This window comes from Rhincodon typus, chromosome 24, assembly GCF_021869965.1.
Source record: "Rhincodon typus isolate 14 chromosome 24, sRhiTyp1.1, whole genome shotgun sequence".
Classification (NCBI taxonomy): Eukaryota; Metazoa; Chordata; class Chondrichthyes; order Orectolobiformes; family Rhincodontidae; genus Rhincodon; species Rhincodon typus.
In genome coordinates, this window is record NC_063355.1 from 8,480,506 (window position 1) to 8,502,097 (window position 21,592).

General features: G+C 40.3%; 1 protein-coding gene across 2 annotated transcripts in view; it reads left to right on the top strand.

Annotated features, from left to right (window-relative positions):
• Positions 1–7,623: 7,623 nt before the first annotated feature.
• LOC109912215 (oxysterol-binding protein 2-like) overlaps positions 7,624–21,592 on the top strand; it is a 318,882-nt gene continuing 304,913 nt past the window's right edge. For both annotated transcript variants that reach the window (XM_048611306.1, XM_048611307.1), the window contains exon 1: positions 7,624–7,898. In XM_048611306.1, coding sequence (XP_048467263.1) covers positions 7,636–7,898 — 263 coding nt within the window. In that variant the 5' untranslated portion in view covers positions 7,624–7,635. The remainder of the gene's footprint in view (positions 7,899–21,592) is intronic.

The following is a 21,592-nucleotide window of genomic DNA, read 5'->3' on the forward strand; positions in this document are numbered from 1 at the left end:
CAGCATTGGTTCAAAATCAGAGTGCAGAAGTATCACACAGTTAGACACCTTACTATGGTACAATAATCTCTTTTAGAAAAGATAACCAAGGTATTTATATGGAAATTGATGATCGTAATAATTTAGAATTCAAAGAACATGATTTTTTTAATGAATGGACACGCTATTCAATTTACATTGATATCACTGCCAAGGTCAGTATCTTATCAGACCAGATAGCATGGACAACAAAGCAGAAGCTACAGCTCACTGAGACAAGACTACATGTTGTGGGTGGAATAATGTCAGGTGCATAGGAATGCTATAAGTTGCATTGCAGCACTAGGAGCTTAAGAGAGTCAAAAGTGTTTACCGAGTTCGTAATCAACATTCTTCACTTTTGAGCCAAAGTGTATTTTGGACCTCATTGCCTTAAGAGGTTAGAAGGAAATCCCACCAGTTCCAAGAGGACAACTGCTTCAGAATAGAAGCAGTTGCAAAACAATTACCTGAGAACAAACCATGGCTGACCATCCAGTCAAGGGACAACTGGTAGAAGATTTCATTTGACTTCTTAGACTCATGATGAAACCCAAAAAGAAGAGCGAATCTTATGAGATTATATACAATGGAATAAAAGAAATGTTTTGAAGAAACAAAAAGAAACATTGGCTAGCAAACCTAAAGAGAAACTCAACCAATTTTGACAAGAGCAAAGCATGACCAAGACTCTTATTATTCATCAGTATTTTGTTGAAGAATGGGCAGAAAGATGGCCAAGAAATATACCTTGAGCACCAACAGTGTTTCTCAATCATCGACTATTTACAAATGTATGACAGACTATTTATTCCAGTATTTCTTCAGGAAGATATATTGGAAAGGATACAATGGGAATACTTAAGTATTGTCAGGTGTGCAGCCAGGCCCAGGTCAGTGGTGTGGTGGCCAGAGATCTTAAAAGAGCTTGGAGATCTCATAACGCATTGTGAAATCTGCAATTACACAAGATTTTCAGGTTTGAAAACCACTTCTGTCATCACTGGTGACAGAAAGATAAAGCTCAGCAAAATTTGCCAGAAGAAACAAAAACTGCAAACAAGTATAAGTGGTGCAACCCACTCAGCTCCCTGATGAATCTTTAACTTGAAGGTATCCAGAAAGCAGAACAAAGTGATGAGGCAGAACAGTTAATGGCAGTGACAGAGATAGTGCTTTCAGAGCTCTTGGGGTTTGAGTTAAAAGGAGAGGCTGGATACGCTGAGACTGTTTTCCCTGAAGCATCGGAGGCTGAGGGGTGACTTTATAAACGTCTATAAAATCATGAGGTGCATAGATTAGGTGAATAGTCAAGGTCTTTTTCCAAGGGTAGGGGAGTCCAGAACTAGAGATCATAGGTTTAAAGTGAGAGAGGAAAGATTTAAGATGCACCTGAGGGGCAGCATTTTAACACAAGAGGGTGGTGCATGTATAGAATGAGCTGCCAGAGGAAGTGGCAGATTCAGGTACAGTTACAATATCTAAAAGACATTTGGACATTTACATGAGTAGGAAAGGTTTAGAGGGGTATGGGCCAAATGCAGGCAAATAGGACTAGTTAGGTTTGGGATACCTGGTCGGCATGGATGATGTAGACTGAAGGGTCTGTTTTCATGCTGTATGACTCTATGATTACAGCTGAGAATCTGAAAATATCTACTTCACCAGTCAAACAACCACAGAGGCTGATTGAAGACATCCAGCCTGATCAACAATTCAAGGGAGATGAGCTGCATACAACTACATATGAAAGAAGCTGCCTGGTCTTAAGTATTGAAGATACCACATTATCTAAGACTACCACTTTGATTGAGAGAGAAATTGTCAGATCCAGAAGTTATTTTCCATGATGGGCATTCACAGATTAAAGGTCCTCGAATTTAGTTAGCTGCACCATTTCATCCTCTGGTAGAGATAGGAGTTCCTCTGCAACAGACATTCACAAGATTAAATGCCCTGCAAATGAAGCAATGAACCAATGATTATGTCCAAAAGGAACAATGACCTCCACGAAGGATATCTGAGAGTTAAAGGATCCTCCAGCAGAGATACAATACATAGCTCTGACCTAAGGTTAACCACCCTCAATCAAAAGATCTACCATTCTTTCAAATTCCAACAGAGCATATTCTGGGAAAATTGGGAAATGTCCAGATTGTCTATACTTGTGAAGTCAGTGAGTTGGGGGAGGTGGGATAGTGATATCGCCTTTTATTTTATAAATGTGGTATAATGGATTAACTATGGAGAGGTAATAGTTCTGAAGAAGTTAATATTCATGTTACAATGGCTTTGCCAATTCTACTGGTGTGACACACAGAATGTGACTGCGCACAAGGAATTTTACGCTAGCTTTTGGAGTGAGTGGATGTATTTGTACCAGCTTCATAAGGTCTGAGTAATTATGCCTGATGACATTTAGTTGTAACTCTTGCTATTATGCAATAAACCTTCTTGTTATCTCAGAACAATGCCTCTTGTTTGGATACCCTATGGTGGTGCATCCTCTACCTTTGTATCATCTGCCACCAATCATTAGATAGGCCCAAAGCAAAACAAAGGCTAAGAAGGATTAGTGCAGCAAAGTATAGCCTGAAAATACCACAACTTGGAACTCACATTCTGAGTTAACTGTGCCTCTTTTGATAGCAATCTTACCTCTGAACCACAAAGTCCCAAGTTCAAGCCCCATGCTGAATTTGAGTGCATAGAAACCAAGCTGACATTCCAGTATTATACTGAGGAATCTACTTTCTGCTCGCAAAAAAGACCCTGAGCTACCACATGCTTGCCACTTTAACACACCACCATGTTCCCTGGCCAACATCTCTGTCGCTGGCTTGCTGCAGTGTTCCAGCGAAGCTCATCACAAGAACACCTCATTTTCCACTTGGGAACCCTGCAGCCCTCCGGACTCAGTCTCGAGTTCAATAATTTTAGGGCCTAACCTCTCCTATGTCTTAGTCCACTACGCCACACACCTATTGTTAGCCACTAACAGTCCCCATTAACAACTATTCACCCTTCCAGCCAGATTGTTATCAACTCCTTTGTCTATCCAACTGCTCTTCTCTCTCTTCAGACTCTATCCTATCATTTATTTCCTACCCCATCCCCCTCCCTATTTTCTGCATATAAGCCGACGTTTTCCCAGCTACCATCAGTTTCGAGGAAGGGTCAACAGACCCGAAACATTAACCTAATTTTTTCTTCACAGATGCTGCCAGACCTGCTGAGCTTTTCCAGCAACTTCTGTTTTTGTACTGAGGGAGTTCTGGTGAAAGATCACAGAATACAGTTTTGAAGAAGAGAATGGGAATTTATTCCTGCTCTCCTGGCCAACATTTGTATCACAATTGACAATGTAAAAATGTAGATTATATGGTCATTATCTCACTGTTTACTGCATTCATAATGGGAATAAAAATGATGGAAGATGGATATTATTCTGTGATTCAGTCAGACACCATGCCTGGACACCTTGCCAAATAATACTGGACTAGTAAAACAGAAGTTCTTACTTGGAAATTTAATGTGGGGAAATGTGAGGTTATGCATTTTGGCAGGAAGAATATGGGGCTAAGGACTGCAGAAAGCAACAAAACAGGGATTTGGGAATCCTCATCCATAAATCACAAAATCTAACTTCAAAGTTCAGTGTGTAATAGGGAAGACAAATGGAATGTTGGTCTTTATTTCAAAGGGAATGGAATATAAAAATAGGGAGGTTTTGCTAAAACTGTATAAAGCACTAGTCAGATTCTACTTGATATAGTAATGAAACAGGATAGAATTCAATTCAAGTAGTGTTGAATTATTTTTGGTCAACAGAATGGGAATTATACAAAATGATTCTGCAAGCTACCGAAGAAGCTACAATTGTACAACTAGCTTATTTGTAGTCTTTGAGGCAAACATCTAGTTAGACTTCAAAGTAATACAGCAATTAATACAACAAACCAGAGCTTTTTGTACAGTGATAGTATTTTTACTCTCCAATTTGAGGCAAGAAAAAATTGGAATAACTACATGGATTTAAACAGATTATCTGCTGGGACAAAAGTATTAAATGCACACATAAAAATGAATATTCCACTGTATCAAATTGTCCTAAAGAGGGGATGGTAAACTCTTGATGATGTTGCATGGGGGAGTATGTCTTGTCTAGTCCCATGTCAAGTCTGCAAAACAGCAACAAGAAGTGTATATATGGTGCCCTTATCACAGTAAAATACCACACGACACTTCACAAGAAGCATTATCAATTAAAACCTGATACTGAATGGAGTTACCAAAAGATTAACCAAAGTGGTAGATTTTAAGTAATGTCTTAAAGGAGGTAAAGAGGTGGGGAGGTTTAAGGAGGGAGTTTCAGAGTTTAAGGTTTTGACAGCTAAAAACACAGGACCAGTGATGGAATGATCATACTTCTGGGTTGTTTAGAGGCTGGAATTGGAAAAGTGCAGATATCACAGAGGAATTGTAGAGCTGGTGGAGATAACAGAGATAGGGAGGGATTTGAAAACAGTATGAGAACTTCAAAATTGAGGTGCTACTTTAACGCGCGTCAATGAAAATTAGCAAACACAGGAGTGATGGATGAACGGCAATTGGTGTGCTCAGTGCATAGGCAACAGAGTTTTGGATGGCCTCAAGTTTACACAAAACATAAAATAAGAGATTGGCCAGGAGTGTATTGGAATAGTCAAGACTAGAAATAACAAGTAACCGAGAGTTTCAGCAATAGATGAACTGAGGCAAGACTGGAGTTGGCAATATTACAGAGGTAGAAATAGTTGGTCATGTCATCAAGACGACAATTTGTTCAGAAGGTCGAGGTTGTTAACCGTCTGGGTCAGCCCAAAACAATTCCCAGTGAGAGAGATGGCGTCAGTAACTAATGACTTTGTTCTTCCCAGCATTCAACTGGAGGATATTTCTGGTCAACCAGTGCTATATGTCAGATTAGCAATGTGCCAACTTAGAGACAGAGAAAGGTTCGAGAGCAATTGTGGTGACGTAGAGCTGCGTGTTGTCAGTGAACAAATGGAAGCTGACTTTTTTCATTTTTTGAGGGGCAGCCTGTAGATGAAAAATAGGAGGAGGCCATGGATAACTCCTTGAGGACACCAATGATCACGATGTGGACATGGGTAGGAAATGTGTTGATATTCACAGGCTGTGCGACCAATAGGGCCCATGGGGTGGGGTGGGAGCTCACACCCGTTGCCTGTTTCCGATCTCCCTTTTTGTCTATCCTTGGGCAACCCGAGAGAGGAAACATGTTGGTATCTAATGGTATGCTAGATGCCTTCTGTGACAGGTAAGCACCACAACATACGAAGTCTAGTTGACACAAAGAATGAGGTTCTTCTGTAAAATATATTTTATGTTTTCAATTCCTTAAAAAGGGATTGCATGGATTTGTATTTTCACTGGTGACACTTAATAACCAGTGTCAGCTTTGCAGGTTTATTTTTTTAAAAAGGCTACATATGATAAATAAATAGCCTGTTGGGCCTTTGTATAGTTTTATAAAATAATCCAAAAGGAACACTAGGTTGCCTCAATATTACAAAGTAATAAAATAATTAATCACACAATCAAAGGGAAATTATGAATTTTAAAGCGTAAATACTATTACTATTAGCATGTACTCCAGCTCCAGTGCCCACAATTTTGCAGAATACCTCTAGATTACTTGACAACACTTGTTCTTTCTGAGTTATCCAAGTTCAGAAACAGGGACGGGTGTCCCACCTGATTTTTACACCATTCACAAAAACTCGAGTGGCACGTGGAAGGGGCAGGGCCTCGAGCCACAGCAAGTAGCCACGTGGGAAGTGTGTGTCCTACAAACCATTAAACGGACATCGTCCTGGTAGAGATTTTTTCAAATGTCTGTGTGAGAAATGAAGTCTCACACACTGTAGGGCTGATGTGCAAAATACAGAAGTTTTCTTCGGCAATTCCGATGGAAATCCTGCTTCCATTTGTAAATGACCCTTTTCCCACTCTTGGAGATAGCGAGAACTGCAGATGCTAGAGTCAGAGTCAATACAGTGTGGAGCTGGATGAACACAGCATGTCAAGCAACATCAGAGGAGCAGGAAAGTCGACATTTCGGGTTGGGACCCTTCATCAAAATGGGGAGGGTGTAGGGAGCTGGGAAATAAATAGAGGGTGGAGGGGTGAGGCTGGGGGAAGGTAGGTGGGATGGTGAATGCAGGTGAGGGTAGTAGGGATAGGTCAGTGGGAAGGGTGGGGCAGATAGGTGGAAAGAAAATGGACAGGTTGTGTCAGGTCAAGGAGGCGGGGATGAGAGGGAGGGTTGGATGTAGGATGAGGCCTGGGGTGGGGAGATTTTGAAACTGGTAAATTCTATGTTGAGGCCATTGGGCTTTAGGCTCCTGAGGCGGAATATGAGTTGTTGTTTCTCCAGTTTGCGTGTGGCATCATTGTGGCACTGGAGGAGGCCCAGGATGGACATATCACCAAGGGAGTGGGAGGGGCAGTTAAAATGGTTGGCAACTGGAAGATGTTGTCGATTATAGCATACTGAGTGCAGATGCTCCGCGAATCAGTCACCGTGTCTGAGCTTGGTCTCACTGACGTAGAGGAGGCCACATTGGGAGCAACGGATACAGTAGACCAAGTTGAAGGATGTACAGGTGAACCCGTCGAATTTGGAAAGTTTATCTTGGGCCTTGGATGGAGGTGAGAGGGGAGGTGTAGGGGCAGGTGTAGCACCTCCTGCAGTTGTAGGGAAAGATACCAAGTGTGATGGGGAGTGTGGAGTGGATGAAGGAGTTGTGGAGTGAGCAGTCCCTATGAAAGGCAGATAGGGGTGGGGAGGGAAATATCTCATTAGTGGTAGGGTCATGTTGCAAATGAAGCCTCTTCCAAGGATGCCCACCTTGAAGAAGTTGGCCTCCTGCCTCTGGAAAGACCTCTGTGAGCCACCTACAATCCGGTTGCAACCCCAGGCCTCATCCCATGTCCAACCCTCCACCTCATTCCCACCTCCTTGACATGGCACATCCTGTCCACCTTCTTTCTCAACTATCTGCCCTACCCTTCCCACTGACCAATCCCCACTACCCCTACCTGCATCCACCTATCATCATCCCAACTACCTTCTCCTAACCCCACCCCTCCTCCTTCTATTTCCCAGCTCCCTTCCCCCTCCTCAGTCTTGATGAAGGGTCCCGACATGAAACGTCGACTTTCTTGCTCCTTTGGTGCTGCCTGACGCGCTGTGTTCGCCCAGCTCCACACTGTGTTGATTTTTCCCACTCCCAGAGAGTCCTTTGTCTAATAATTGTTGTACAACCGAAATTCGCGCGATGCTTTAAGAATGGAGGCTCAGTTATCCTGAAAGATATATAAATATTAATTGCCAGCAGTAGATTAACGGTCAGTAGAAGCTAATATTGACGATGGGCAACTAACTACATTCCATTAGCTGGGTTTTCTACTCTAGGCAGTAATTTGTGAGCTGGATATTTGAGGGATTTTTTTTTCCCCCGTGTGGGAGGTTACCTTTAAGCTGCAGGACCTGCTGATGTCCGGCTCCTGGTTGATGGCCCGCCTCCCTCTCCATGGCCCGCCTCCTCCATGGGGAAAGCGGCCGCTCTTGTGCCCCCTTCCTGCGGGCGGCTGGCCTCTGGTAGTCCTCACTGGTCAATGTCCACTCCGGCCTCCCTCTCCCACGCGATGAGTGAGCCGCTCCGAGAGGCCTCAGGCCCGGCGCTGCCTCTGCCCCCTCCGCCTGCCAACAGCGACACTCACAAAGGCTGGCTGCACAAGTGGACCAACTACCTGAAGGGTTACCAGCGCCGCTGGTTCGTGCTGAGTAATGGGCTCCTCTCCTATTACAGGTAGGTCATGGGCATCCGGAGCCGGATACTGCTGCTACACACAGGCATCAAGCCTGGCGCCCAGATGCTTGCAACCATTAACAGGCACCAAGCCTGGCACCCAACCACTGCACTCACAGACATCACGCAGATATGCCATCCACAGAAGGATGGGCCAACTTGACAGCATGACATGGTATTTACGGGTAAGCATCCAGATACTGCACCACAGGCAGGAACCCAGCTACTCCAGCCAGGTGCTTTGCCCACAGACAGACACCCACTGATGTGCATCTAGGTACTACACCCAGATGCTGCACCCAATGACAGGCAACCAGCCTAGCACACCCGGTGTGGTATCCACGGACAGGTATCCAGCCTGACACCGTGCTATGACATTCACAGGCGAGCACCAGATTTGCATCCATAGAAGGCTACCCAGATTCTTCACACTGCACCATCGGTCAGGCACGCAGATGTCTTCAGGTTGATACCCAGCTGTTAGTAGGAGTTGTCTGTTGTAACTTTGCATGTAGCAGTGAGGATTTTGGGATTACATCTGGAATTCATAAGATGCTAGTTCATGCTTTGAAGGACCAGGTACTTGCGGAGTCTTGTGTGGGTGCCACCAGTGATCAATGTTGGTAATATTTGTTGTTTCTAATTTACAGCAATGATTTTGAAACCTGTTCAATGCAAATAAGTTGAGTTTTCAGAAAGAACAAAACTAGAAGTTCTAGTTTTTTGTAACATACAAGTTCCAAAAATAATTGGACAAAACATAAATGTTATGATTAATAGTTTAGAATGTATTATGGGAATGTGTAAACTGCTGAATATGGGAAAGAAAAGGATGATATGCATACTGTGCAAAGGTTTTTAAAATACCTAAGTTAACAGAAGACTAAGAGTTTTTATTAACCGAATCACCATGTTCATTCAACGTGGAGCATCAATCCAAAAACCAACTAGAATGAACTATAAAGCAAAAGGAAGAGAATATGGTTGAGAGACCTATGCTCAATCAGTCTTGCTCTTCCTAGAACCTGCCTTGAGCACTGTGCCCAGTTCTGAACATGGAGTCACAAAGAAGATTTTCTAGTGAAGAGCTCAGAGCTGATCCATAACATTTGATGAAGGATTATATGTAGAGATAGAGATATTTGGACATTTTAGCATCAAAAAGATGAGGAAGGGTCACTGGACCGGAAACGTTAACTCTGCTTTTTTTCTTCACAGATGCTGCCACACCTGCTGAGCTTTTCCAGCAACTTCTGTTTTTGTCCTGATTTACAGCATCTGCAGTTCTTTTGTTTTTTATTAACTGAAAGGTGATTTTATAGAGATAGCAAATGATATAAAGAAATATTAGATCATGAGTATTACTTCAAAGGACAAAGGGACACAATTTGGAACTAGTGACTGACAGGTGGAGTGGACTTCTGTGTAGAATTGTGGGAATACCTTATGCATGTGGACTGGAGCGACTTGAAGACCTAGCACCACTTTCTCAAGGGCAGCTAGGAATGGAGAATTAAAACTGGCTACAGCTAAGCCCATAGCCTAAAAAATACTTGTTTAAAAAAGGATGACCTTGAACTTCTTTAAGAAGCAGTTAAATGCTGGGCAATTATTCCCGCTGGGCAATTTGCTTGCTGAGTTTACAGGCTGATGAGTTTGGTTTTTACATTAGCCAGCTTGAAATCGATAGTTGGTATCAATGCTACATGCATATCCAACTGGGTCTAGCTACTTTCTGTTACTACTTAAAGGTCAAACTGACACTAGATTCCAGCTGTTATCACTTGTGAAATGTATGGCTACATGCGATGCACCCTGCAATACTTGGGTTAAAAAAAGTCTATGGTTAATATTTTAAAAGCTACATAAAGCCCTAGATTGTAACTGCAATTTAAGGTTATCAAATGTAATGTTGAAATAGTCCAGTATTTGTCATGGGGAATTGCTTGAGAACTTTTCTGCATTTATTTTAAGAATGCACAAGTAATACTGAAACAGTCTGCACAGATTAAAAATCTATGCTTTATAAAATCAGAATATAAAATTTGGATGGATAAACCCCTTTCAATCCGTTTGATCCCATCAAACAGTTTCTGATTGTTTCTTAAGCAAGTACTAAGTTCTAGACTCAACCACAGTGCCTGGGAACTTTGTAACAACATTTGATATTCCATGGTGTGAAGAAATACAGTGAAATCCATTTAATTATGCATTTGAATGAAATACGGATGAAACATTGTATCATGCAATAGGTTGCCAAAAACAGCCTCGCAGCTCAATTGTTCACCACTCCCTCAAACCACTGATTTGAGATAAAACATTTTGCTATATTACTTGAGCTGTGTAAACTATTTGAGTGGAAGTTTGCTGAATTAGAATTACCATAAGTCCCTTTACTATATCCACCCAGTCCTGCCCCCAACTCCTTTCCATGCTGCAGAGCAATGAAAGCAGTATGTGCTCATTTTCAGTGCTCCAGTCATTAGCTCAACAGATCTTCAGTTACCAAAATGAAGCCCAATCCCAATCAGATTATACAGATTACCCTCAGGTATCCAGATCTGTTGGTCCTGAGCCAGCGTGTCAACTGATGCTGTGTGGCAAAGCAGCGAGATTATAAATGAACAAAAGCTCTATTTGAAGCTTCACAGCAGCTGTATTGAGCAAGTTGCTGACTAATTGATAGTGGCACCAAAGGCATGGAACAAAAAAGGTCTCTGGAGTCTAATTTATGGATGTAATAGAAATGTCCTCTTTCATGATGTTTGGCCTAATCTTTTCCTTCACAAGCTTCAATATATGATTTATTGTCCTCAAGTCATGTCTTATGAGTCTATTCAAACAGTTTGAGGAGGTATTGAGAGGGTTTTCTGATGGTCCATATCAGTTGAAATTTGAGAAAGGATTTTGGAATGTTTTGCACATCTGAGTTTCCAAGAAGAACGCCAATTTTGGGATTGATAAGAAATTGACCAACTGGACTACACATTGGATCGGGAAAGGAAGAAGTTTGTCTGCATTCAAGGATAAGTCTAATGGTTTAGAGATCTACAGTGTTATTTATCCACTGTTATTTAAACTCCAGGTAAACTTTGTGTATTTCATTAGAGATTGAATTTCACAGAAATGCAGAAAGAGTGCTTTACCCCATCGTTAGAACATGACCAGTCCTTTATAAGCAATGGATGGATCACTTTTGAATTTTATCACTGCTTTGTACATGTAGTGTGGCATACAGACTTGTAAATTGGGATTCCCTGTCTAAGTTAGCTCATTTAATCAAATATCACTCTATGAAGCAGTTTAGTGCAGTATAGAGATGAGGGGAGGATTCCATAGTGGTAATAACTGGATTAGTAATCCAGAAGTCCAAACTAATGTCACGGAGCTTGATTCAGATTCCACCATAATGGAATTTAAATTCAATTAATAAATCTGGAATGTAAAACTAGCCTCCATAATGGTAATTGTGCTAACCATTATTGATTGGTGAACAAGATGAATTTTTATGACAATGTCCTGTATTTATCTAGTCTGGCCTACATATGACTCCAGACATACGTAACAATGTGGTTGACTCTTAACTGCCTTTTGAAACAGGCCTAGCAAACCCTTAATTCAAGGAAGATTGGGGATGGGCGGCAAATGTTAATCTTGTCAGTGATGCCCACCTTCCATGTGAAATTGACTTTTAAAAAATCATCTATAATACATTTCTATGATGGTGTGGTAGATTCACTATTATTCTCTGCTTGTTTACCATTGACACTGTTGTTTTATAATCTGGTCTGTATTTCACTTCTGAGTCTCTTGAGGCAAGTTGAAGGAGAAGTTTAGACCATGGTAAAAAGTCTCAAGCTGGGTACTTCTGCTTGCATGAAACAGATACTCACCAAGTGTTGAGAAAACAAGGTATAGAGCTGGATGAACACAGCAGGCCAAGCAGCATCAGAGGAGCAGGAAGGCTGATGTTTCAGGCCTAGACCCTTTTTTTTGTGTGATGGACTGATAATATCCAAAGGAATCCGAATTTGTGTCTATTGGAGAAAATATTGAGGAGTTGCATGATCCATGTTTTTGAAATGCTGCTCTCATAAATAATGTGCAATTAAGCAATTTAAATGCAAAACCAAAGGACAGGCATTAACGTTACTTGAGCTGGTTTGGGGTTGGAATTTTTTAAAAATTCCTGTGGAGAAGTAGTTGTGTGTAGCAGACTCATGAAACAATACTACATTGTTCTCATCATAATGAAAAAATAGAATTTTCATAGAGGTTGTAACAAATCAGCCCCAATACTTTATCTTACTGAAGTAAATTTAAACTGGAAGGGGTTTTATTTCATTTCCTGCAAAGGTTAAAACTTGGTACTATTGGTTAGCAATATTCCTTAGAGGATGGATTTCAACGCAGTTCATGAAAATGTAAATACTACTTAACATTTTGTTTTTGTGGGTTATGGGTCATGTATGTTTATGTAGTAAACATTCTCCTCAAATCACTTTTATAAAAAGTAAATTGTTGCAATGAAGCAGCCCAAGAAAACTGTTGAAGTGATAATGTATTATCACTGTTTGGAGAAATGCAATTTTGCCCTTAATGAACTGGCTGACTTGCCATTATCTCTGTAAGTACCTTTTGTGAGCAGTCCGTGGAACCATTAAGTGCACATCACTTGAAACAAGGATGATGCGTCTGAAAATGTATGGATGTTCGAGTTGTAAGAGAGACTGCAAGTGAAAGAAACAGTGAGGAACAAGTATTTTTTTAAGAAAGGTCTGCAACTTTGAATCATTGAGTCAAAATGGTTGTGCATTTTTCACATAATGGTGGGGAATTTAAAGGCAATATGAGACAGAATTTACATATTTTCCACTCTGTGGCAAAACTATTAGATAGCAACAGAATTTATTAAAAACAATGAGCAATGAGAGAGAGGACCACATCAGCAAGGTTTTTAATGAACATTAAGCTGAGCAGCCACATACAACGTTTGACATCCCAGACGAGCAACGGATGAGGCCTGGGGCAAATCTCCTCATTCTCAAAGGAACTTTTTATCTTGTCACCGTTGACTGTTCACAGCTGGCTAAGAGTATGGGATGACATCAATCTCAGCAACGGAGATGGATCAGCAGGAACAGTTACCACAGTAAGAACACTCACTATGGGAACTCCACTCCCCAGAGAAGGACCATTACCCTAGGAACAAGCATACCAGTGGAACAGCAAATGACATCCATTAGAATGCCATGATTTAAACACTGTACAATGCATGTGCACAGATGACAAAAGTGTAACAAACTAGACTTAACAGTTTTGTTCACGAATTAAAGTATTCTTTGTGAACACATATATAGGGTAATTTGTGTAAGTTGTAACTGCAAATGAAAGTGCATTCAATTTTTTTTATAAAAAGAGAGATGTTTAAAAAATGCTTATTGTACCCTTGTACTATTGTAGTGACTGGCTTGCTACAATCATGTTACTTCTAATGCAAGAGTCTTTTTGTGCATTCTGTACAAGTTATTAAACATGCATCATTTGAAACAATCATGTGTCTTGCATCTACTGAAGGATAGTCATAAAAACTGGAGGAATAGGTATGTTGATAAGGACCTACTTCATAAGCTTGAATAGATATCAATCCAGAACCAAGGAAGGTCAAAAGGAAAGTGCTTATGAATGACTATTTTGGATTGGTGTGATGTTAAGTGAGGTCACACTAGAATCAATCACTGGAACTCTGCTGTTTCTAATCTGTATTAATAATTCAGATAACAAAGCTGAATGGGTTAGGCTTTGCTGCCTGCAGTAAGTAGAGTGGAAAAGGCAAAGGGTGTAGCACAGGGTTAGCAAAATAATTTGTGCTGCATCATTTAAAGGAAATGTGAACAAATGTTTTAAGCACGGGAACATAGGAAACAGCAAGAGGGTGACTGGCCTAGTGAAGACCTGATGCAGACAAGAGAGAATTTGTGGTTTTATTCAAACTGTAATTATTTAAATGATCTTAATCGTGAAACAAAAATAAATACAGGCAGATGCCAACAAATGAAAATAAAAGCAAAGTTTAGTGCACTGTGTACATCAGGTAGCATTCGATGATAGAGAACCAATGAGTTGATAATGTAAAGTTATTAAATTTCTCTCCGTCTCCCCCTCTCTCCAACCCCACCCCCGTAATGTCCTTGTGGCTGTTTAGTTCGACATTGATATTTCATATATGACATCAAGAGTATGTCCAGCATTAATCTGAAGATTCTCTTGGGTGCGATATTAGTGATGAAGCTACTTGAGATCACAGCTGGATAATATAAACATATTGAATAGAGCTGGAGACTTGGTAATGATGGGGAAGGGATTGGGCAAAAATGTAGTGCGAAGGTGTAGTATTAATATGTAAATAAGAATATCTACAGAATTAATGATATCACGGCACATGAATGCCGTACTTACTGAGAGATGGTGCTATGTTGAAACCTCAAAAGCTGTCGTCCTTTGTATAGTTAAAAGATTATGTTCAATAAAAGGTCATGTTTCCTGACAGTCAGACCTCTTGCAGTATTAGTCAGCCTCAATTCTGTGGATTGTGATCATTGATCAAAGATTTGTGAGTACTGTGGGCATTTTGTGAATCGATGGCTGTTCCACAACGAAAGGCTGTTGTAATGAAGTAGCCATCTTTTGAGTCATGTGTATTCAAGATGGCACTTGTGGAATATTGAGAAATATTACGGTGATAAATAAGAAAAATAGAATCTGCTTGTGGGATCAGTAGACTGGTTAGTTGCTCTCTAGAAGGGCCAAAACAATTGATTTCAATTATTTTTAAAAAAAACTTTTAAAAAGATAATGCATTATCTTCAGTGGTTTGACATGTTGCATTCTGTCATGGTAAACTTTTTTAATGTAGGCAACTTAACATTTGTCGCATAAGATTCTCCCTGTCTTGAGATGTTGTCCTCAGAAACGTAATTCAGTGTTTCCAGGTGAATTTTGCACTGCATCACAGCTCTGCTGCTGTCCAGTTGGAGGAAATGCAAATGAGAGAAGTGACATGAATAAAATGGGTTTTTAAAACTATAATGATGTGGATTATGTTGTGATAGAACCACGCTGTTTCTAAAAGTTGAGGGATCCAGGACAAGAAGCTGTAAACACAAGATCACAGACAATAAAAAAAACCTGTTCTCAGAGCAAGTTGTGAGCCTATGGAATTTACTTCCAGAATTAGTGATTGAGGCAGATACAGTCAACATTTTGGCTGTAAATTATGGAGGTGCTTGAAGGCATTTGGGAAGAGAGTTTATGAATTTTTCATTTCAATGCAGGCTTCACAATTTTCAACCAACCTTTTGCACACCAAAGATTCTTGCCCTCATCTTGCACCAAGTCTCATTCACCAACTATCCTTTTGCTAATTTTGCAGCACCTCTTGATTCAACTGCCTCAATTTTGAATTCTTCATTTTGTTTTGAAATCCATCTAGTTCTTCCCTACCACTAAAATTCTCTAGCTACAAGATTGCTTGTGTTCCTCCAGTTTTGACATTTTTGTAAATCTGTCATTATAATTGCTCCACTATTTTGCTTGTCTCCTTTTAGGACACTACTTAAAACCTACCTCTTTTGAGCAATCATTTTGGTTTAATCTGTCCTGACAGCTCTTTCTATGGCTTGGGGGCTAAGGTTTATTTATCTTGTCTTAAACGCCTTGGGATATTTTGCTACTTTAAATGTGCTATATAAATGCAAATTGTTGTTCGTTTATGGAGGATCATTATCTTACTTTTTCCCTGACACACTAACTCACTTAAAGGGCAACTTTTGAGTGGCTATACAGTACACTCCATGTGTTAGTTTGTTTCTTATTTCATTGGTTTAAGCAGTATTGAAGTGAATTTTCTGCTGCTTATAATAGCAAAATGTTTGAACTGTAAGATGAGATCCATAACCAATTTAGAAAGTTATTGCGCAAGACCTCTTCAATTAAAGTTTGAGATGCCAAAATAATTATCCCTGTGAATTAGTTTGAGTCGATCAGTAACATAAGCAAAATTTTAAGGAGTAATACTTAAATTTGGTGTTTTTAAATATATGGAAACTTTTCATTATTTCTTTTCTGTGCCCAGATTTTAATGTCCAATTTGGTCTTCCTCATGTCCTCGTTGGAATACTGAAGTGATCAGCAGTTTTTTTATTTTGCAGAATCACTGAAGAGTTACAGCACAGAAGGAGGCCATTCAGCCCTCAGTGCATGCACCTGCTCTTCAAGCCAATCTCCTACATTTTCCCCATACCCTTGCATCCTATGTATATCCAAATAATCTTTGAATGTTCTCTTGAATGCCTCAATAACTTCCAGGCTGTGCATTTGTGATGGAACTGTGCCTTGGAGAACTCTGTTCTGTTCTGTTTCTGTTGCAGAGAGGTGTTGCCATAATGGTGTTGAAATGTCTACTTCAGACAGCTTTTGAGTTCTTCCTATTTTTTTTATAAAGCAGACAAAAGAATCATGAGTTGGCAGGGTCAGGGCTCAGATAGTGACCCAGGAAGGTTTTTAGTTTTGCTTTTGGTTAGTGAGAATGTTTCTGCTGGCTGCTGAGCTAAAAGCTTGAGTTACTGGGTGTTAGAATGAAATCTTAGACTCCAAGGCTTCCCTTTTAAAATCAAAAGGAGCAGATAGTTTCTTTCTTCTGGCTGGAGAGAGACCACACATGAGAACCATGCGATAACAAAGTGTAGAGCTGGACGATCACAGCAGGCCAAGCAGCATTAGAGGAGCAGGAAAGCTGACGTTTCGGGTCGAGACCCTTCTTCAGAAATGAGAACCATAACTGTTTAGCTGGATTGCATTTTTGGCAAAGAGTGTCTTAATGGGATGCTCCCTATATTGGAACAGTTGATGATGAGTGGTTAAATGTCACATTATTTTGCTAAGTATTTCAATAGCGTTAAGGTTATGCCCTTTTTTGTATTTTAACTGTATTGTCAGAATAAAATATGTTTTGATTAAAACCTAGTGGTGGACCAATCAAATCACATCTGGAATACAGCACCTTACACTTGCCTTTAAATAAATATAAAAGTTAGGGTTTAGGCTGTCTCCTTACCATTCTTTGAGGGGGGGGTGGTTCTGGTCTGGTTCGTAACATATTCCACATCCTAACTACTTGCTGAGAGAAAATGTTTTTTTTTCACCCATAGTAATTTAAGTCTTTTATTTATCTCTGTGTTCTAGCATTCTATTTTTGAATCTGTACACTAGCCTTGTTAAGTTCTGATTTTGGAGAAATCAGCTTTGATCCAGTAGGATACATTGATTCTGGCAACCTCATGCTAGTGTGTGGAACCTTAGTCCTACAAAAAATGTGTCCTTCAGTTTAAATGCAGGAAGGTAGTTAATATAGTCTGGATGCTGAAAATCTGAGCTGAATGAGCATCTCTGTACAAATGGATTTCATTCTTATCTGTTTGCAGTTTCCCTCCCCATCTCATTTTGCTTTGGTTGGTTGCCCATTGCCAGTTCTGACCAGGATGAATACCTAAACAATGACCAAAAATAACTTTACAAAATAATTTGAGGCTGATAGTGCTCACTTTTATGATTGTGCAAATGCAGTGTCAGGCAAGTGCAGATGCACGATTAAATACAGAAAATGAAACATTGCTGTCAGAATGTATCACTCCACAGAAACAGAATCTTGACTTCTAGCTCTCCTTATACTCACTGCCTGTATTAAGTATGCTTTACTTGCATGGCAGATAAAAATAAACATGTGGCAAAAAGATTGGAGTTGTCTACTTCTGACTAAGTACACATCTAAGAGTGTGATGTGTTAGGTCACTTGGCTGGATGGCTGGCTTGTGATGCAGAGTTTTGCCAACAGTGTGGATTCAATTCCCGCGCTGGCTGAAGTTACCATGAAGGACTCTCCTCCTTAACCCCTCCCCTAGTTTGTAGCATGGTGACCCTCCAAAAACCACTGAGTCTCACCACCACTGAGAGAGCAGCTCTGTGGTCCAGTAGGACTATGGCGACTTAACTTACATGTTAATTGCTATCACTTGACCACTTTGACCCACAAATTTAACTATTACAAGTATGGTGTTTTGTTCTTTCTTTCGGTTTTAATTATTTGAGTGTTTTGAATAAATTCTTCTTATTTTGCTGTAGCATCACAAATGCATTATGGTGCAGAAGGGATCCATTTGGCTTGTTAAGTCCATACTTGATAATTTCGTTTCATTTCAAGTCTGAATATTCTTTTTTCCACTGCTTTTTGTTTTTGTGGTTGGTTCGCTTGCTGAGCTGGTTCATTTGTTCGCAGAGGTTTCATTACCCTGCTGGGTAACATCATCAGTGCAGCCTCTGATGAAGCGCTGTGGTGTTTTCCCACCTGGTATTTAAACTCTGGGGTCTGTTGGAATTAGTTACCTCATTTCCGGTTTTTCTTCGCAGTATATATAGGGTCTAATTCTACGTGTTTATTGATGGCCTTCTTGGTGGAGAACCAAGCTCTAGAACTTCCCATGCTTGTCTCTGTTTGGCTTGTCCTAGGATCTTGGTGTTGTCCCAATCGAACTGGTGGTTCTCCTTACCCGTATGAATGGAGACGAGTGAGTACCGGTACTCACTCATCTCCATTCATACAGGTAAGGAGAACCACCAGTTCGATTGGGACAACATCAAGATCCTAATCGAACTGATGGTTCTCCCTTATCTGTGTGAATGGAGATGAGTGAGTACCGGTACTCTCTTGTCTCCGTTCATACGGGTAAGGAGAACCACCAGTTCGACTGGGACAACATCAAGATCCTGGGACAGTCCAAACAGAGACAAGCATGGGAAATTCTAGCGGCTTGGTTCTCCACCAAGAAGGCCATCAATAAACATGTAGAATTACTCCCTATATATACACCACTGCAAAGAAAAACCGGAAAGGAGGTAACTAATTCCAATGGACCCCAGAGTTTAAATACCAGGCGGGAAAACACAACAGCGCTTCATCAGAGGCTGCATTGATGATGTTACCCAGCAGGGTAATGAAACATCTGTGAACTAACGAACCATCTCGGCGAGCGAACCACCCACAGCATCCACAACTCGAGCTACAAATCTACTCAAAAACGTTAGCTTTTTATTTTTCCTTCTAAACCTGATTTGACATTTAATTCACCATTTTAAGTTCCATTTGCTGTTATCACTGCAGTGTTATATGAGGTAATTATATTTTGGGACTGTCTCTTCAATTCAAGGTAAAATAGGCTAATGAAGAGAGTCACGTTATTTTGAATTCTGCTTCACAACAAGTCTGTGTGGCATGGTTACCATGGTGGTAGGGCTGGCTGGTTGAGACTCATCCCAAGCAAGGTGCAAAATGGTCACACCTGAAATAAAAGCAAGAGAGCCTGCCTAAGTGTGGATAAACTTTATTTTGGTAGAAAACAAGTGAATGAGTGTGATGGAGAAGCAAACTGAGGCAAAAGGCTTTGAAGCTAGCATGTTCAGTGAGAAGGAGTGTTTTACCTTTCTGTGGTCTATCAGGCAAAATGAGGAAAGGAACGCCATCACTAGTCAAAAGATGCATCACATTGGCAATCTGAAACACTCCAGAAGATTCATCTTGGTGTCGCCTGGAGAAGGCAATACTGTTGGTAGTTGATTTAAATCTTCAGTGGAAACTCAGCAAAGCACCTTTTTGGTGGTCATACAGCATTACAACTTTGTGAAATTTGGCAGAGTGAACCTGTTAGAAGCTGGGAAAATGGATGGGTTCGTATAAAAACTACAATTCTGTGTAGAGTTTGAAGTGAAGAATAACTGGCATGAGGTATTTTGCCTGTTAAAGGGGTGACAGCTTCTGTAGTTTTAAATACTAGTTGCTTGTTAAGATTTCAGTTTATCACAGTAAAAATCTTTGGACTTGAAGTCTTGTTTTGGACTTCTTTTTAAGTCAGTCACCCGAGTACTCAGATATCATTTTGTTTGTTTGGATCTTGCTCTGCTAATTTCACGACACATCAGTCTGATTAAGAAACTAGACAGTCCTTTCAGAACCTAGCTGCCAGGTAGGATGTGTTACAGTGTTCTCATTTTGTACTTCCAGAAATTTGCAAAATATCATAAAGATTGAACAGATGAGCCAAAACTAAAGGTGAGTGCTGTTTGCTGGCTTGTTACAACAGTTATCAAGCCAATGATATACAGGTGAAGGCCTGCTGTGTATGTCCAGACTTTTCTATTTACTCCAGATTTTTAATTGCTTTTTCCTTCCTCTCTCTAACATAATTAGTCATGTTTAACAGTGATCTGAGCCACATCTGTGTGAATGGGTGAGTCAATTATCATGTTTCTGCTTTAGAAAAGTGAGTTGGAATACTGAGATAACAAGGTGCAGGGCTGGATGAACACAGCAGGCCAAGCAGCATCATAGGAGCAGGAAGGCTGACGTTTCGGGCCTAGACCCTGTCATTGTGAAGGAACTGCTTAAAAATAATGCTTTGATAATATGTTTCTATAAAAGGAAACTGGCAATTTAAATAATTTCAATGTAGCAATGATTCATTCAGTAACATTTTTTTTGCAGCTGAATCAGAAGGTTATGGTTCACTCCAGGATTTGAGTTTAATAACTCAAGCTAACATTTCAATGCAGTTCCAAAGAATTGCTGTGTATTTGGAGAGGCATAGAATACCATGGAGCTGTGAATTTAAAGAACAGAGAACTCTGTATAAAACAAAAGAATATTCTGGAAATTGCAAATAAAAACACAATGTTCTAAAAAATACTTAAAAGATCTAGCAGCATATGTGGAGAGAGAAGGGGTAGAGTTGTAGGTTGATTTTAATCAGAAGTAGAAAATGCTATATGTGTGTGAAATTTTACACAAGTACGGAGACTGAGAAAGGGGCAGGGAAGAAAAGAACAAAAGACAAGGTCTGAGATTGTGTGCAAAGCATGAGAGATTATATGAGTAAAGAGATGATAGTGCAAGGCAAAAGTGAAGTGGAATTTGGGCAAGAAACAAACGACGCCTAAAGGAGGTGTGAATAAGAAAATGCAGAATTACTGTCAACAGCTACCAATTTGATAGCAAGCAAAATCTGGCAGCAGAGGTATGATCTAAAATTTTTACAGTCCTCAGTGTTGAGTTCAGAAGACCATCTGTGCTTAATCAAAAGATGAAGTGATATTTCTTGAGCTAACATTAGTGTCATTGGTACATTTTAGAAGGCGGACAGCAGAGAGGTCAGAGTGGGAGAGGAGAACCAGATTAGAGGGTTTGTGATTCTGAGATGGTGGGGAAGGAGGAAAAGCATAATTGTGGGAAACAGAACAGGTGGAAAATAGGATGGGCATTGGTGAAGGAACTGTAAACCGTGGTGGGGAGAGGGGAAATCTTTGATAGAGGAGAAAGGGAAGACCTACCTGAAGAACAATTATTACCAATTGCATCATTAGAACAGATGACAGTGATAGAAAACTTGAGAATGGAAAAAATGTCCATGCAGGAAGTAGGGTGTGAAGAATTGTAGTTAAGTGGTGAGTTTATTCTGAATGTTGGTGGATAGCCTATCCTCAGGAATGAAGATCACAAAGTTTAGGAACAGAAGAGTCAAAGGTAGACAATGCGAACATGATGGAAGAGCAGAATTTGGAAGCAAAGTTTCCAGTTGAGTTGAGAGCCG